Below are 18,152 nucleotides of genomic sequence, written 5' to 3' on the forward strand. Positions count from 1 at the left end.
AATCGCGCTTTCTGCCATGGCGGGATAAGTTGCCAATGCATATGCTTAGCAGTCGGGAAGGGCTCGTGTGGAGTTCCCAAGTCTAGCGCGGGGATGAGGCTCTCATTGTGCAGATCTCGGGCCTTCCTGTTTCGGGCCATCCGCGCTGACAGCTTTGTCGCAACATCCTCCTTTTTCCTCACACAGGCATGAGGAAGCAACACCAGTCAATGCAAAGGAAGCAATATGGAGAACTGCGACAACTCTCCATAATGACCCATTTACCCCGCGGCCCAGCTAAAATGTGCCGATCTCTCCAGTACCCCATCATTCCATACGCGAAACTATGCTCCCGCAAGCATACCACATTCACGGAAAAGACGGCTCCAACATTGTGTGCTAAAACACACCAAATACACCAACGACATGGTAACTCCACATATAACTGCCTAAATACCCTCTTTATATCCGTTTCGGCGTACACTACACCGCACTCTCGCACATGTCCCTGCCAAGTGTCATAGACTCCAGTTTGTCACCGGAAATGCCGTCCAATGTCGGGGTCTCCGCTTTATTCAAATACCGTATTGATAATCATACTGATAATCACACTCCACTTTTCTAACACTTCCTGGAACGCAGGGTCGTTCCAAAACCCGCCAATAGCTTTTGATTATGCATGATGGTTGTGACTGGCCTCCACAGAATCGCTTGCTTTAATCCCACTTGGTTACCATCGTCAACCCCATTGCCAGGACTCTGGGACTGGGGAGAACGGCGAAGATCAAACTGAAGGATGGTTTGCTGCGATGTCCTAGCTCTGGGGTCTCCGCTCAATGCGAGGGCTGGAGATGACAGATCCACTGTATTGTGATGGTGGTGCACTGTGCCGCATAAAGGCGTACTACTGCCCCGACTGATTCGACCTCCGACTTCACATCGGAGCGACTTATTCAACCCGATCCCAAGACCAAGTTTATATGCTAAGGATGCTGCCAATGTCCGATAATTCCATCCGATGTCCAAAGGCAGTGTGGACATCCAACCATCTCCAGGATTTACTCCTCCTCAACCGTCATGTGTCCCACCATCGCTAAAATCACAAGGTTCGTCGTGCATCGCCCAGTGGTCGCCAATGCTAGTCGCAGAACAGCGGACCCAGGGGCGGACGAGAGTTCGGGCTTGGACGCCTTGAACTCCCTCATTTCTACGTTGGTCAGTCCCATGTCTGCCCCGGTGATGAACCGAGGCAGCATCTCGGTGTATCTGGCGCGCCCATCTCCCATCCGCGGAACTGCTCTTTTCCTCTTCGTGATAGCTGGCTTTCACATGTCTTTTCACGTGTCCTTTCACGTGTCCTTTCATGTGTCCTTTCATGTGTCCTTCCACATGTCAGCAACAACAACAACAACAACCTTCCTGGTTCTTCTCCTTAACCTCGACCCGCTTGGTTTGCCTATGCAAACTCGGGGGAAAAGCACGGCTAGACTCTTTGTGTTTTCATTTCGTAGTTGGTACGCTCATACTAATGACTTTTGTTCTGCTATGCGAGATTGTGAGTACTACCACTTTGAACAATGAAACTACCAGCCTCGCGACGACGAGGATCAGTACAGTGCTAGTAAGTTCGGAAGTAAAAACGAGTTTATTCGTACGCTGCGACAACTGCGCATGGCGTTTAATCAGAGTCAGTCGTTACCAGTACCTGGGCAAGAGTGAAAATCAGGTAGCGAGCGACAAGAATCGCCGACGCATCGTCCGAGAAAATGAACCCAAAACCCGTACAACCGTGTGTGTGTTATGCACATTGTTTACAAGAAGTTTTGTTAACGAGAACAAGTCCGTTGTTTGGGTTGACAAGCTCAACGAAATATGAGGGCCGTGCGCACATACTAGTGTTGGGCCTTGGTGACGGAACGCGTCGCGTCGCCCGCACTTTACCCAGGTAGCACGTTATTTACGCGTTTCAACACTGCAATTCGTGGACCACGTCTCTTACACGAAAGATCTACGGCAGGAAGCAACCTGCAAATCTCCGAAGCACATCAGTTTCCTTTCCCGGAACTGTTCAGTTCGTAACTGCGCGACTGGACAATTTACCCTGATTTTGATCATTGCCGCGCTATAGGCTTACCTGGCTGTTTGCACTGAAGTGTATTCATCCACGATCAAACATCGGTCAATTTGACGTGCATTACTCGCATCACTATGGCTCGCACAATGTTACCCGAAGAGTACCGGGAAATCGGTCGCAGCTACTACAAGCTAAAACAATACGAGAAAGCATTGGAAACATTCTCAAAAGGCATTGAGGCTTGTCCAACCGCAGATTTATACGATCATCGGTCTGCGACACATGATAAACTGGGCAATCTCAACGCTGCTGTCAAGGATGGCCGAGAGATGATCAGATTGAACAAGAAGGATGTGAAGGGATATCTACGTACAGCGAATGTGCTGGAGAAGATGGAGAAGCCTGAGACAGCCCTTGGGATCTACAAGTATGGTATGAAGAATGTCCCAGTCAGCGACAAGAACTTCAAGGTACGTAATGTATTTGTCGTCTCGTCTCCTAGTCTCTTTCACGACCAACTACTCGACTTCCTTTAGAAGAAAGAAAGACTCGACTGGTTTGCTACTCCCTCATGAACGAATTTCTGTTCTCCGCTTACCATCTCGACCGGATGGCTGACTATGACCAGCTCTTGCAACAACTCCACGACAAGCTCACACGCAAACTATCACCTGCATCAGCCATCGATCCATTCACAGTTCTGCCTGCTGAGTTAGCGGAGATGGTACTAGAGTATTGCTCCTTCCGCCACATGGTCAACTGCATGCGCGTCAACAAGGGATGGCGAGACTATCTCTCCAAGCTACCCAAGCTTTGGATGCATCTCGATCTCTCCGGTGCCCGTAGGCTTGTCCCTCGCTCCTTTGTCAATACGGCTTTCAAGCGCTCAGAATTTCGTATGACACGCGTCACTGTCCATCGCTTCGAACACATGGACGTAATGAAGAACCTTGCGAAATCTGCCAAAGACCTTTCTGAACTGGAACTTATCTCCTTACCCCACGCCCTACCAGCTATGCTGATTGACATTGTCAAGAGTGCTCCGAAGCTGAAGAAGTTCACCATACATCCGGAGATTCGGCAAGACACTGCGGAGGAGATACTGCATGCGCGACCTACGCTGGAGCATGTGTCCTTCGGCGCGCTAAGGGGCAAGACGACCGCTACTACTTGGGCAGCTCCATTTGGGAACCTCCGCACACTCAACATACACTGGTCTTCCTCCATCATAGCGGCTAATTTCGGGCTAACCGAGCTACTGAGCCGTACACCATTCCTGGAATCTCTATCACTCTCCAATATAGGTGGCCTTCAATTCCAGCGCGGATGGCCCACAGAGGTCACTCAGTTGCCGCCGCTCAAAAGTCTGGTGTTGAAACAGGTGAACCTCCAGACCTTCCCATTACTGCCGCAAACACTACAGCGGCTTGTCCTAGAGAACGACGGCGGTAGATTGAACCTGACCGACTTTGGAGCCCTGGAGCGGTGCTGCATCCCAGAACTTACACACCTAACCATATTCGGCTTCGAAGGCCTAGCTACAAACGCATTGGGAAGGCTACTAGACGTATGCATGCACAACAGCGAAACGCAGACATGCTTGCCCGGGAAACCCCTCGAGTCATTATCACTACACGGTCTTCTACATGAACACTCCAGCCAATTGCTTACTCCAATGGGACATGATTCGATATTAGGTGCATCACCGCGGGTTCTCACACCAGCGTTAGAATCCTTGGACATTGCCACCATGCCCTGCAACGACGACGCAATTGAGGAACTCCTTACCCACAAAACGGGACTCACGACAATCGATCTCTCTCATACTAATATCACGGGAGCGTCCATCAAGATGCTGGCGGACAAGCTTCCGACGCTAAAGAGCATCAAAGCGAACAACTGTACTAAGATCAGTGGGCGAGATGCGATTCATTATGCAGAACGAAAGGGGATATCAGTAAGTTGCCTAATGCTAGAGCAGAAAGGTGGACGAAGAATTCGATATGGCTAGTAAACCGAATCAAGGCAGCGAAAAGGAAACTCGGTATATCTATGTAGCGGTATAATACTTGTGCAATCATGTTATCGTGAGTGCCATCAACAAGAAAAAGGAACCATGAGCTCAAACACCGTCCCCAGAGTTTCTGCGCGCCCACGCAATGCATATATCAAATCTAGCCAGTAGACGCCTCCCAATTACCCTTCAAATGACCAACGCCGCGCCAATATGCTTGTGACGTACGATACAAAGCAGAAAACCAAGTTGCTAAAAGAATCAAACCCATAATGTGACTGTCAGCCTCCGCGCACATTTGTGAATTAATTCACATCCATGCCATCATCCTCCACCTCGTCTTCTCCATCATCTTCACCGGCAGTAAGAACACCTGCGCTACCCAAGCTCCGCTTGCGGTTGCTACCACCAAAGGAGCGGCCGGTGAGCTGGCTGAGTAAATCCAGGTCTTCTCCACCGACGACGCGCGCTTCTGGAGTGGCCTCACAGCTAAGTTCGATCAAGCTTGCGGGGCTGAGGCTACGGTAGCCCGCTGTGCGGACAACTCTACCGAAGTTTTGCATGCAAAATGTTGCTGCTCGCTGCTTGAGCCAGTCCTCTCCAGCAGTAGCAGCACGCTCCCAAATTATGGCAGCATGCTCAATATCAAGCTCCCGACCTAGACGGTTCACGCAGAGTAGGCGAAGACGAGGCATGTCATAGATATTTGACATAACAAGCATGCCTGCCACATCGTTTAGGCTGGGTCCATTCTGCGGATTCGGCGCAATGCTGTCGGTGTACAGATAGAACAGGAAGGCCCGAACCGCCGAGTATGGCTCAGGAATATGCATCTTCTTCGAATGAAATTCAGCCATCTGGGCGCTCCACAGACGGGCAAAATGAGGCCAACGAGCATGTAGAATGAGCTTATGGACGTGTATCGGCCGCGAGACTGGACCCACAGCAGTTGACGAGCCATTAGGATCTGGTGCTGCAACATCCACGTAGTCATCATCGTCAGGATCGGCCGTTATGATGAAATCTGCGCCGCTGCCACTCTCCGGTGGTTGATCGAAAGTCAGGGAAAGATCCGCACCGATACCGGTGAGATGCGAAGAGACATTAGCGTCAGAGGAGGGCATCATCTTGGAGCGTGTGTCTGAGGCCAGCTCGTTACCCAGGATGCCGTACTTGCGAAGGTCGATAGCGAGAACATCGCTGAGATACTCGCCATTGTGGTTCCCATCATTTGCCGACTCGATCGGGCTGCCTAGAAGCCAGGCATGTGTCCCTTCCGGGTTAGTTGTGCAATAGTGCCAGCGGTAGTTTGGGCTGTAAAGATCCTTTCCGTCGGCGAGCTTCTGCCATCGCAGAGTGTCTAGCTCCAGACTAGACAAGCTGGTCTCGCAACTCAGCTCTGCTGGGGTGACGAAGTCTAGCATGCAACCAGATGAAAAGATGTGAAAGTGTGTGCCCGCCGCCTGTGATGGTAAGTTTGGACTGGAGTGGAATCTGAGAGACGAGATGGACCCGGGCGCAACGTAGGGTGAGCGACTTGAACCCATGCCATGGTACGATTGGACGCTTGAGTTGGCAGTATAACCCGTACTGCCGGTCGCGAGCTGACCAGACGCCGGCACTGGGTAGCGATGTCGGGATGAGGTGAGTTGCCGGTCGCCTGTTCCATATTTCATTGCGTGATCAAACTCTGGGCTGCCGCGGAGATCGAGCCACCAGATCTCGTTGTTCTTTTCCATGTCGTCGTTGATGCCACCGAAGATCCAGATGCGACCGTTCCAGATCCAGCTGGCGTGATCGTAACGAGGGACGAATTTCCATGTTCGTGACCAGGTCCACGTCTTCAGGTCAAGATAGCAGATGTCGTCAAGTACACTGTCATGCCCAGTCTGACCACCGCTGATATATAGTTTGTCATCGTAGATTACGGCCGAGTGGCGGGCGCGACCGCGAGGTATGGGCCCGTGGAGTTCGGGCTGCGTCCAATGGGCGGTCTTGAGGTCGAACACAATAACATCGGCGAGATGTTGGCGATGCTCGTTCTCCCCTCCGAAGACGAGAAGTTTGCTGCCTTGCCAGAGGCATGCAGTGTGCCCTGGAATAGTGTGTCAGTCGAGATGCAGGTACTATGTGGAAACAGAGCGGTGAGCACATACCCATTCGTACGCCCGGAATATCCCCGTAGTTGTCGACCAGATTCCATTGTCGTGTGACGAGGTTCAGACGAAGCACGTGGTTGTATACTTCGTCAGTGTACTGGTCGAAGCCTCCAAAGGCGTATATCTGATCATCGCCAACATATGTCACCGACGCATTGACGAGGCAAGCGGGCTTGGCGCCAATTGTCGAAATCATTTTCGGTTTGTAGCCTTCTACGGCTGATCTGCGGCTTCGGACGGGGCTCGCAGACATGAGGAATGTGTTGTTGGTAGAGCTGGCGGATCCTGGTGTGTTCGCGTGTGAGAGGCTGGGCGAGGGTGTAGAGGTGACGGTGGGGCTGAGGATGTTGGACGGGAAAGCGGATCGAGCGGAGGGTTGTGCCATGGATAGTGGGCGGTGAACAGCGTGAGGTTAGTTTCGTGGTAGAGCCCCAGTGGGCAGGGGTGACCTTTGTCTAGGCTGGGAGAATGTTTGACGGGAGGAAGTTGAGTTGGCTGGCCGTGCATATTGCCGCTCGTCACCGCTTTAGCTGCAAGCGGAAACGCCGACCCACGACGACTCAGCCCTGCGACAGACACGGGAATAGCGAGCCACCCACGAGTTGGCCACTGAGGAGCTGAACAGATTAATGCACGATTGTGGAGATTCCTTGGTTTGGCTCCGAGATTAGTGGCAGTGAGTATGTGATTGGCAACGTGAATGCTGATGCGTCGCAGTCTGGCACGACGAGACCCTATGAAGCCATCATTGATGCTGCACGCAAAAGCAAGGCCATGGAGATGCACGGCGAGTATGCAGGCTGCTTCAGAAAGCGGGCGCACTCTGATATCGGCGAGGGTCGAGCACCATCATGTGATGTCATGCGTCTAAGGTTTCGTCGTCCAGCCAGCCTCGCGCAGGGTCCTGACGTTGGTTACCTGGTCAACGCAAGCGTAAACAAAGGATACTTAAACGCCCCCATACCTGCCCTCGTACATATCCACTACCACACACTCTACATCCGCACTACCCTGCATCTCCCTCTCCAGATCGCAAACCAATCAATTACTTTCGAATCAATACTTCAAAGCATTGATTACAGCATCGTCTAATACTAATCCTTACAACATATAGCAGAAACCAAACCCCATACTGTATGCCATCAATCCACGTATATGTACTAAGCAACCAACTAACCTAGTCCAGTAAGAGCCTAGCAGCCATGGCAAGCACAGCAGTTTGCGTGACTCCGGTCAAGAAGCGCTCTGCAGTCTTCAACACCCGTACCGCCGGCGGTCGGATGCCATTGACACCCTCTCCCCGCACCCCGCGAACTCAGACTCCCGATGTGCAGGCACACGAGTCGATCCATGGCAACGACTTCAAGTCCCGCATCCAGCGCTCCGTCACCAAGACCACCCGCGACTCACCCAAATCCAACATTGCTCGCTCCCACACCCACACCCCCCGTCGGTTAGAACTCGGTGTATCCGAATGGGCCCTCACTGGATCAGGTACTGTTGCCGCAGCCAAGGCAAAGAAGGAGAAGAAGGAGGCGGCTGCTGCTATTCGCGCTCGCCCTACCAAGACCCGCATTGCATACAACTCTGCCGACCGTTTCATTCCCAACCGGACGGCAAGCGAGGGTATCCGCAGCGTCGGTGCCACCAAGCTTGATGTCGAACAGCGCCCCAAGTCTAGCTCCAAGCAGGAGGGCTCAACCGTCCTTGCCAATGCCGCCAGTGCTTTCGATCTTGGCGGTCGTGGTTCAGAGGAGGATGTCACACTTTCCTTGGAGGGCCTGAGTCTTGAGGACGATGAAGAGGAGACCCGATCACGCTCAAAGCCTGCTCCTGGCCAGGCCGCATACCAGTCTACTCTTGCCTCCGCATGTGGTATCAACACAAACACTCGCATTCTGGCTTTCAAGCCTGCGCCGCCTGAGTCGTCTAAGCCCATTGACCTTCGCTCGCAATACAACCGTCCTCTTAAGCCTACCAGCGGTGTCAACGCACAGAGCCGTCGTCGCATTCCGTCAGCACCTGAGCGCGTCCTCGATGCTCCTGGTCTTGTTGATGACTACTATCTCAACCTTCTGGACTGGTCATCTGGCAACCAGGTCGCCATTGGTCTTGAGCGCTCAGTCTACGTTTGGTCTGCCGACTCCGGCACAGTAGCCTCTCTCCTTGAGTGCCCTGCCGACACCTACATCTCTTCCGTCAAGTGGTCCGGCGACGGTGCCTACGTTGGTGTCGGTCTCGGCACAGGTGAGGTCCAGATTTGGGATGTTGAGGAGCAAACCAAGCTTCGCAGCATGTTTGGCCACGAGACTCGTGTTGGTGTTATGGGATGGAACAAGCACATCCTTTCCACCGGTGCCCGCTCTGGCCTCGTTTACAACCACGACGTTCGCATCGCCCAACACAAGATTGCTGAGCTCGTCTCCCACACCGGAGAGGTCTGCGGTCTTGAGTGGCGCGCCGACGGTGCCCAGCTCGCTACTGGCGCCAACGACAACATGGTTAACATCTGGGATGCTCGTGCGCTTGCCGCTCCCAAGTTCACCAAGACCAACCACCGTGCTGCTGTCAAGGCTGTCTCATGGTGCCCATGGCAATCCAACCTGCTTGCCACCGGCGGTGGTTCCAACGACCGTCAGATTTACTTCTGGAACACCACGACCGGCGCTCGCATCAACCACATTCCCACCGACTCCCAGGTCACCAGCCTACGCTGGAGCACCCATTACAAGGAGATCGTCAGCACTGGTGGCTTCCCTGACAACAGCTTGAGCGTCTGGAGCTACCCCTCCGGTGTCAAGAACACGGAGATCCCTGCCCATGAGTCTCGTGTCCTTCACAGCTGCCTCAGCCCTGATGGCCAGATGCTCGCCACTGCCGCTGCCGACGAGTCCCTCAAGTTCTGGAAGATCTTTGAGAAGAAGCCCGGCCAGCCTTCCGTTGCCGCCGCTGGCTCTGCTTCGATGAAGCCCAGCGCCACCAAGCAGATGACCATCCGCTAAGTTACTTCATCCGACGGCGGAGGAGCTCACACAGAACGGGTGTGAATCTAGGAGGAGCAGTGGGCTCAGATGACAAGTGTCTAGAACGGCCATCACAACTACCGACTTGCGCAATGGAGCTGGTATCATTTATCCGACTCTACGCGCAACGGTAAGTTGGTAAGTATCATATCTCGTTTGGGTGTGTGACGCGATCCTTTCTACGGAAAGGCTTCTCCACATCTACCCTCATACTATCTGTCAAGCGTACAACTGGGTCTCATCATGGCTTTCTTGTCCACATTCAGCAAGCGAGGCGTCTCGGAAGCATTGCAAGGCGTTGAATCATATAAACTGGCTTTCGAGCGTCCTATGGACACGAAGTTTCATGATATTTACGAACATTGGGAAAAGACGGACTCGGTGTATTGTCCTTCGAGGGAGTTTTTTGTCATGGCTTAATCGCCGCGCTTCGTTGCGCTTGGGAGGTGTTACATCTGGGAATATGGGCAGGCGTTTGATCTTGGATAAAATGAAAACATTACCACATTTGAAGAGCTTGAAGACTTTTGCATATGGTGACGTTGCTGAAACAGACACTTGAAGCCGCACCACGCTCATTGTAACATAATCGTATCATAACTTACAGTGTACGAAAAATGTCTTACGATACATATCAAAACTCTGAGAGCGGCAATGCTGCATTCATGTCTTCCAACCAGTTCTTACTCCTTCACCATCTTCTCCTCCATCGTCTCAGGTGGTGTATCTGACCCTTGACCTTCCACAATCTGCGGCCCCTTCCCTGGCTTCTTCCTACCAGTAACGTCCGCCCACATGGACTTGAAAGTCCTAACACTAGTCTTCCTCCCCTCCCAAAGCGGATACAACCCCACCGCAAAACACGAACAAAACATCCACAGAATCCCCACTACAACCCAGCCTGTGAAGAACTTCTTGCTGAAGATGTACGAAGATCCGTACATGGGCATAGGCCAGAGTATGAGGAAAGAGATTGCCATGAAGAGCGTTAGCCAGCGCGCGATGCGCGATGCTTTGAGTAGTTTGGCCTGTTCCTCCTCGTCGGCCTCGATGGCGCGCCGTTGTTCGCCGGGTATGCATTCTATATCGACGTTGGCAGCGAGAGCGAGATCGTGGTCGTCGCCTCGGCGGATGGCCTTCATGCTTTGCCAGTCGTAGTTCTGGGGGCCAAACCCGTACGTGAACACGGGTATGAAGATGATGGGCGATAGGAGAGCGACGACGTTGCCTGCTAACATGGGGTTATTGGCGCCGGTTGTGAGAACCGTTAGTTCGCCGCTTTCCTTTTGGGCGGTGACGAGCCAGGCGATTAGGGAGCACGCGAAACCGAGGGGTGGAGTAAAGGTTGCTGCTACCCAGTTCATCTTTGACCACATTAGTGTGAGGGTGGCGGGGAGGACAGCGGACGAGATTATCACGCCCATGAGAAGATATAGGTAGCCCATGCTGATGCCAATGTAGTAGAGTCCGGTGCTCCAGGCTGCCATTGCGACGGCGAAGCCTACGACCATGGTGTGTGACATGTAGATGAGTTGCTTTCCAGTAGCTTTGGGATTCATGTAAGTCTAGGGAGTGTTAGTCTTGTATTTCTCTCCATTGTAAAAAGGAATATATGCTTACCTGGTAGAAATCATATGTAAAGATAGAGGACACAGCAATTAGTTCTGCGGACATTGCCGAGGTGACTGCCATAAAGACGAGAAGTAACACTGCTGCCGCTCCTCCTGATCCCATCAATGCAACAGCGGCGGTGGGCAATACAAGTCCGGCTGTCACATCAGCATCAGCCATGCGATTGGGATAGCCTGGAAAAACAGGGTTGTTCTCCAGGGCGATGGCACTGAGACCCATTGTGGTGGCAGCTAGCCAAGGAATTGCGAACCATGACAGACCACCCATGATGTATCCGGGAAGCGCATCAACAGGGCTGGCAGCAATGGCTTTGTTGTAGTAACCGTTGTCGCAGAACACGGTACCGAAGTTACCAACGATATTGATCACAAAGAAGATTGCACCTTCTTTCGAGCGCATGGTCAGGTAAGAACCACCGGCATTTCCTTCAACTGGGTGATCTGATGCAGCTTGTACCAATAGGTCGAATACTTTGCCAGGGCTTCCCAGATTCTCGTTGGTCGCATATGCGGTGAAAGCGAACATTAGGAGGATGATCAGAATGACTACAGTGTGTGCTGTGATTGAAATCAGCGGCTCTCTCCTAGAAGTAGAGGTAAGGACGACGTACCATAGTCAGTCAAGAAGGTGGCCTTGATACCTCCAAACATGGTGTAGAGCACCACACCAACAGGTAATAGGAAACATGCAGCAGCAGTGTGCATGCCAGTGAGCTTCGCATGTTAGTATGATATGGTATCACAATCGTAGATCCACGTACCGATGTTACCACAGCAGAGCCTCCCGTCAACAACATGGAAGTAACAAGGATGTTGGTAAAGAGGCCGAAGACCATAAAAACGATATGGGTTACGGCGCCATAGCGAGCCCTGATAACCTCAAGAAACGTATGTGCGTTGGGGGCTCTTCGCTTCAGCTCAATAGCAATGGTAGCGAACAGAATGATCTGGACAGTCGCTCCGGAGGCGTACCAGAAAGGTCCAGATACACCATATCGATAGGCGACAGCGCTGGATTGGAGAAGTGTGGCCGCCCAGGTCCAAGATGATACTACAGCTGAGGCTACGAGTCCTGATTTGACTGTACGGCCAGCGGTTGAGAACATTTCCGAAGTCTGGAGCTCATAATTGTATCTCTTCAAGACGAAGGTCGTCAAGATCATACCAAAGCTATGATGGTTAGAAGAGGTCTTTTGCGATGAGAGGTAAGACCTACGAGAAGGCAAAACCTAAACCGATGACAATACCATAGCCAAAGCCCTGGCTCAGCGGCGGAGATGTACTCATACTGGGCGAGCTCACAAGATGCCCAAGGTGGTGGGAACAACAGTTAGCAAGTAGAAAGTGCTACACTACAAGAAGTACGAGAAGCTTAGATGTATTTAAGCTCACTGCCTAGCTCCGCTTGGAAGTCAATGCAGAAAGCTTCAATCAGAAGCCGACGGCACCACACGTCTAGATGAGGGCTTCAACCAAGATAAAGTTAGAACATTACCGTTCATCTGCCGGCCACATAAGGTAAGCATAGTCAGGCATAGGGCTAGCATGCATATTGGCGGATAACAACTAATGGTGACAGCGATCACGGCCGTCAAATTCAACGTTGTGCATGGTTCGTGTGGCTTTCGTGGGGTTGAGCAATAGCAGGGCGCATGTCTTGAGTGGAAACGATCTTCAGACCCCGGTATGGCCCGATAACGCGGCGGAACGATAAAGATAAGATGCAATTTCTTGTGTGACACTTTTTACTCAGCACGAGCTGGGGCCAATCGCAAGGTCGTACAATTTCGCAGTTCTTCGGGTTGGGCACCTGCTCACGATAGCCAGAGCGCGGACGTCAAGAGAGGCATGCCATCAAGGGAAGCAAATCTGGACTTACTCGCAGTATCGCAGCCATGACCTACGACAAGCCAGAGGCCAAGCCCTAGAATCTCGATGACAAGATGCAGGAGATGTTGGAGGGCGGAGAAAGCAGTTGTTACTGTCTGTCAAGCTTCCAACGGCTATCTTAGCGGTTTCGCTTAACTGCCATTTGTGACCGGTTATTGGATGTCAACCAGTTCTTATCTTTTTGGTGGGATTGGCATCCCCAGATGCCAGATCGCGTTGGTATCGTATCTGATAGCGTTTTAAATTTGGCCGGGGACACGCAAAGCAACGCCACCGTTGGCAGGTCGCTGCTGCATCGTGTATCGAGATCTACTATTCAGTATACTTTTCATCGACCTTGCGTATGTATCGTGTGCTAGGTGGAGAAAAAAAACGCACGGAATACTGAGTTTGAACGTTGAGAGGACTACAAGCACGTCGATTGAGGGCAGTGGCAGGGCCTCTCCATCGCCAAAGCTAGCTCAAGTTTGGCAAAGCAGCGCAAACACTAGCACCGTTGACCGCACTTTACTTCATCGCCCAATTATGCTTTCGAATAAATCCAATGTCTGTCATGCAGGCTCATAGAGAGAGAGCAAGCAAGGCACTAAAACCATCAACCTGGTAATGGCAGTCGCGCTCGTTAGCATGCACTCGTCAACATGAATGGGTGCCATGTCGCACCAGCAACACTTATACATACGAGATGGAGAATGTATGCTTTTTTCTTCAAGGTCACCGACAAGCCATTTTCACCAATTCGTACAGGCTGGCATGATTTGCAAGCGAGATTGCAATGTTGTCCGCGTTGGGGGGATTACTACTTTTGGAGACGACGCTAACCGAATCGAGGCAACATGTCGTGTGTAAAAGGGCGATGCCAAGGGAGGATTTTGCCAAAGGGCGGAGAATGCAAGCCATATTGTGTCCACATCCCCTGGTTACAAACACATAGCACTCGAATACTTTGGGAGATGATGTTTGAAGTGAGAGTATTCATTCCTCAACAGGATCCATGTACTACTAGGTGGGTATCTTGTACACCGAACAACTAACTAACATAACATTTTAGGACCACCAAACAGCGACTCCTCAACATTGCAACAATTCATACAGTTCCAACTCGAAACCTACGAGCCTGAGCTGAAATTGGACCCGTCGAGGACAACGAGACCTGCGACTGTAGCACTCGACAAGGTGGAGAAGACACCTGTAATGAGAGCCGACAGAGCGAGGCGCGAGACATCACCACTGCGACCAGGACTGATTTGACTGAGCACACCGATTTGGGTACCCAGAGAACCGATGTTACCGAAACCGCAGAGGGCGTAGGTAGCAATGAGGCGAGAACGTGGGCTAAGGTCGTGGTAAGGAGACTTGGGGTCTGGGTCGACGAGCGATTGGAATGCAACAAACTCGTTGGTAATGACCTTGATACCAATGAGACGAGCCACAAGGAGCAGATCGTTGCCTTGGCGCGATACACCGAGAAGGAAGGCGACTGGGTACAAAAGGTAACCAAGGATCAACTCGAGCGTCAAGTCGTAGTCGCCGTCGAGGTTGATGTAGCGCCCCCACCAGGTGAGGAGACCATCCACCAAGTTGAGAAGGGCAATAATACACAAAAGGGTAGAGACGATCATACCGGCGATCTTCAGACCGAGCCAGGCACCGTTGGCGAATGCATGGAGGGCGTTAGCGGCCTTGTGCTCATCGTCGTCGGGTACAACAACACGACCGGCGGTAAGAGTCTCCTCGGTCTCCGGGTATCGCAGCTTACTGAAGGCGAGCGACGCGGGAATGCTCATGACGCAAGATGAGATCAAGGCTTGCGGATTAAGACCCATACCAATGTAGGCGACCAAAACACTACCGGCGATGGTAGCGAATCCAGAGCACATGACTTGATGCATCTCCGCCATGGTAAGGTGGGGGACGAAAGGCTTGATCAACATGGCGGATTCACCCTGACCGATGAAAGGAGACGCAGAAGCGACGACAGCCTCGGCACCAGATACTCGCATGGCCCAGAAGAAGAAGACGGCGAATTTGCCAATGAACCACTGGAGGATGCCCCAGTAGTACAAGAGCTGGACGAAGGAGACGAAGAAGATGATGGCAGGGATAACACTGAACATGAAGTATGTGTTCTGAGAGATCTCTGGGGTTGTTAAGAAGGCGACACCATCCCTGGCGAATCCCAAGAGCAGACGGGCGAGCTCGGAGATGAAGTTGAAGATGTCGTATCCGGCCTTGGTACGGAGGACAAACAGTGCGATGACGAACTGCATCAGCATACCAACAATAACGGTATGCCATACAATCTTGCTGCGGTTGCGAGAAGTGGCCCAGAAGCCGAAGATGAAGACTAAGAGACCGAAGAGCGAGACGGCACGGTTGGCGCGTGTGTTGTCCTCGCTCTCCTTACTGGCGAAGGATCCGACAATGATGACAGCGATAGTGAGGGCAGCAGCGGAAGGAATCCGCATCTTCTCCGGGATGAGGTTTGCAAATCTCGTTCCAGTGTTGGCCCAGACCCAGTGCATAGGCTTGGTGACAATGGTGATGGGAATGTGCAGAGTAATGAGGCGGATCATAATGGCCAACCAGAACAGGAACGGAATGATCCAATTCTTGTCATGGCGGTGCACGACTACACTGGCAATCCACCATCTGATACTGTCAGCCCGGAACACTCGAGACAATGGACATGAAGATGCGCCTTACCCGGTGAAGAGCGCTCCAATAAAAACGTGGATAGGCAATCTGAAGGCCCTGTAGAAAGCAGAGAAGGAAGTGTACCACAGCTTCTTCTCTGCCTCCATCTCGGGATCAGACGAGCTGCGGGTAGCTTTCTCGACTTCATAGTCATAACCACCCGCCTTCTCAATGTCACCTGCAGAATGGCGCTGGTGGAGATGGCTGTCAAGAGCGCTGGGCTGGAACAACTTGCTGGTCTTCTCGTCCGTGGTTCCCGTGGTGTAGACAATGTTGTCAGGATGGGCCGCACGCGCGCTGTGGTGCACGTGTGGGTGGTCGTGCTCGCGAGCAATGTCTAGTGCCGGGTCGTCGTTGCGGGCGACACCAGGCATTGGGGAGCCGTTGTGTTGGTCGCGAATATCGGCCATGGCGACTAAAAGGCACGAGGGCAATTCCTGGATGGAGGTTGAACGATGAGGAACTGTTGGCTCTCACCTTGGAGTCGGCCCTCACGGGAATTATATTTTCGCACCGTGGCTCGCGCTACCACCAAAGTGGAGGGATCGCACCGTCGCTGGCCCAGACAAACAGTTGAACGGGCTCCAGACGGTCACTTGGCAACTTCCTCTTTTGCGCTGGCCAGAGCACAGTAGTACAGGGCTCCATTGGCTCCCGGTCGTCTCCGCTTTCTGGAATATCTACCGTCCCATGTTGGTGCTCGCTTACTCGCTGCCCGTGGTCCTGTCTCTCGTGTCAACCTCTCCCAGTACCGGCCGGCCTGCCGCGCTGCTGCAACCCCGACCAGGTTCTTATCTTTCCCCAGCATTGATAGTCTGCGCTGGGGCCAATCACGGAGATGAACGTGCTGGACTACCCACCTAGTCTGTGATAAGCGGCGGCGAATATGCGCCCCTCCTCGGTTGAGGCTCTCTTTTTGGCTTCGCGTGGCGTTCTCGAAGCAGCACCTCTGTCCTCACAACCCGACCTCCATCGTCTTCCCCGAGGTCTACGTTTCCGCCGTCTTGGGACATGTGCAGAAGCAATTACCGGGATCTAGCAGCAATCACAACAGGGGCCGAAACACACTTGAGTCCATCTGCGAACCATGGTCAATTTCCTCCTGTACTGTCTTGTGGGTGTGCTGTGGACCCCCCAGAATGCAGATCAGACCAAAGGACAGCGTCTGACGCAACGAGACCCTCAGACCCACCCCTATCACTGGAGCACGCGCGAACGCCGTGGTAAGACACGGCGGTGCGCCTCAATCAGCGCGTGTTGGACTGGTGTTGCTCAAGTTTATCTTTCCAACGGGTCTCGGCCAGCGCTATCATCATCATTCCGATAACCAGGTCCGCGCTAGACACGCTCGACCATCGAGCGCGCTTGTGAGGTATCCTGCAGGTGATGAGAGCTGGGGTTCTTATCACGAGGACACGCATCGAGATGTTTGCGCCGGATCATGTTGCGGACTTCGCCTGTGTATACACTTTGGATAGCCGCTCTCTTGGCTGACGGAGCGATCTTGACATGGTTTCAGACGCACTGTACTGTAATGAATGACATCCAAGATGCGTAAGTGGCCTTGCCCTCTTAGCCTCGACCCTCCCCCGCAGCGGGCCCAACCCCATGCGGTAGCCCATTGTGTGGGCTGGCATCACCTCCAACTGAGCTGCAAAACCAACTCTCCATAACTTCCACCCAACAGATGCTCAGGGACGGAGAAATGTTACTTCTCATAGCTTCAACTTGATGTGTCAGGGAAAATACTAGGGCGTGTCCTCGGCACAACTTGCTGTCAGGCTTACCATCTCACCCGACGCGAAGCGACCGGTTACAATTTACAGTACATAATCATACCTCACGTGGCGTCCGCTACAATCACAATCGCGGAATACAAACAACTAAGCGGCACACCCAGCCGCGGAGCCTCAATCCTACCGTCGGTCAACTTCAGACTCGTAGGATCATAATCGATGCGATTTGTTTTCGCAAACCGGATCAACTTACTTTTTGGCATTCGGACTGTCCGTCATCTCGGACAGCTCCTATCAGTGTCCGGGACATGGTCCCCACTTCTTGAAGGTGCGGCAAGGGTCAGGGACGTGTTCGCACGTAAACCACATCAAGCATATACGAGCCTATTCAAACACGCTATTCTGAAGGACTTATCGAGCAGTGTTGGCAGGTCACAACGAGATTACGATCCGATGATCGGCGGTGTTTGCGAAGGACAGGTTGTAACGATGCCCAAGTTCACATCATCCAGGTCTAAGGCATTCCCCTCGAAATGGCAGGAAGGTGTATCACTAAATCCGGTGCACAACACTATAATTATCTTGCTAACCGAGCGGCAAAACTCCCTGCTTTTTGCCTAAGTAACTAATCTGTGCTCTAGAGTTATAAAACTATCAGCCTGTCAGATTACGCTTCTCCCTAGCCGTGATCAGGGCATCTTTCCAGAAAACCTCCTCCCGCGCCATCGGTTCCAACGAGCACAGCACCCGTATCCTCTGTGTACACTGCACATCGTCTCAAACATCTTATGGAACTAGTATCTGCGCACTGCACTGCCTCGTCCGCTGTCAACAAAGCTTGTCGCTCGCTTCTCTGTCGTAGCCGTCACTATACCACATCGCCAAACCACAAAGTCTCGTTTAGAACTCGTCAAGAGAACACACCAAGTACACTACACATGCCACAATA

At 52.4% G+C, this 18,152-nt stretch overlaps 5 protein-coding genes across 5 annotated transcripts; 2 read left to right on the forward strand and 3 right to left on the reverse strand.

Moving 5' to 3' along the window:
* Nucleotides 1-2,199: 2,199 nt before the first annotated feature.
* Nucleotides 2,200-4,064, forward strand: ALTATR162_LOCUS7493 (uncharacterized protein; the record flags this gene model as incomplete). The annotated part of the gene is made up of 2 exons (XM_043315121.1): nucleotides 2,200-2,523; nucleotides 2,682-4,064. The coding sequence occupies 2 exons, from the start codon at nucleotides 2,200-2,202 to the stop codon at nucleotides 4,062-4,064; spliced, it is 1,707 nt and encodes a 568-aa protein (XP_043171056.1).
* Nucleotides 4,065-4,372: 308 nt separating this feature from the next.
* Nucleotides 4,373-6,611, reverse strand: ALTATR162_LOCUS7494 (uncharacterized protein; the record flags this gene model as incomplete). Its single annotated transcript, XM_043315122.1, has 2 exons — nucleotides 4,373-6,162; nucleotides 6,224-6,611. 2 exons carry the CDS (start codon nucleotides 6,609-6,611, stop codon nucleotides 4,373-4,375), a joined length of 2,178 nt encoding a protein of 725 aa, XP_043171057.1.
* A 389-nt stretch (nucleotides 6,612-7,000) lies between these two features.
* ALTATR162_LOCUS7495 (uncharacterized protein) lies at nucleotides 7,001-9,228 on the forward strand (the record flags this gene model as incomplete). The annotated part of the gene is made up of 3 exons (XM_043315123.1): nucleotides 7,001-7,159; nucleotides 7,341-7,360; nucleotides 7,413-9,228. 3 exons carry the CDS (start codon nucleotides 7,001-7,003, stop codon nucleotides 9,226-9,228), a joined length of 1,995 nt encoding a protein of 664 aa, XP_043171058.1.
* A 704-nt stretch (nucleotides 9,229-9,932) lies between these two features.
* On the reverse strand, nucleotides 9,933-12,167 carry ALTATR162_LOCUS7496 (uncharacterized protein; the record flags this gene model as incomplete). Its single annotated transcript, XM_043315124.1, has 5 exons — nucleotides 9,933-10,814; nucleotides 10,870-11,438; nucleotides 11,492-11,594; nucleotides 11,642-12,050; nucleotides 12,097-12,167. 5 exons carry the CDS (start codon nucleotides 12,165-12,167, stop codon nucleotides 9,933-9,935), a joined length of 2,034 nt encoding a protein of 677 aa, XP_043171059.1.
* Nucleotides 12,168-13,879: 1,712 nt separating this feature from the next.
* ALTATR162_LOCUS7497 (uncharacterized protein) lies at nucleotides 13,880-15,877 on the reverse strand (the record flags this gene model as incomplete). The annotated part of the gene is made up of 2 exons (XM_043315125.1): nucleotides 13,880-15,422; nucleotides 15,477-15,877. The coding sequence occupies 2 exons, from the start codon at nucleotides 15,875-15,877 to the stop codon at nucleotides 13,880-13,882; spliced, it is 1,944 nt and encodes a 647-aa protein (XP_043171060.1).
* Between the last annotated feature and the right edge of the window lie 2,275 nt (nucleotides 15,878-18,152).

Source organism: Alternaria atra (assembly GCF_907166805.1).
Source record: "Alternaria atra isolate CS162 genome assembly, contig: 28, whole genome shotgun sequence".
Lineage (NCBI taxonomy): Eukaryota > Fungi > Ascomycota > Dothideomycetes > Pleosporales > Pleosporaceae > Alternaria > Alternaria atra.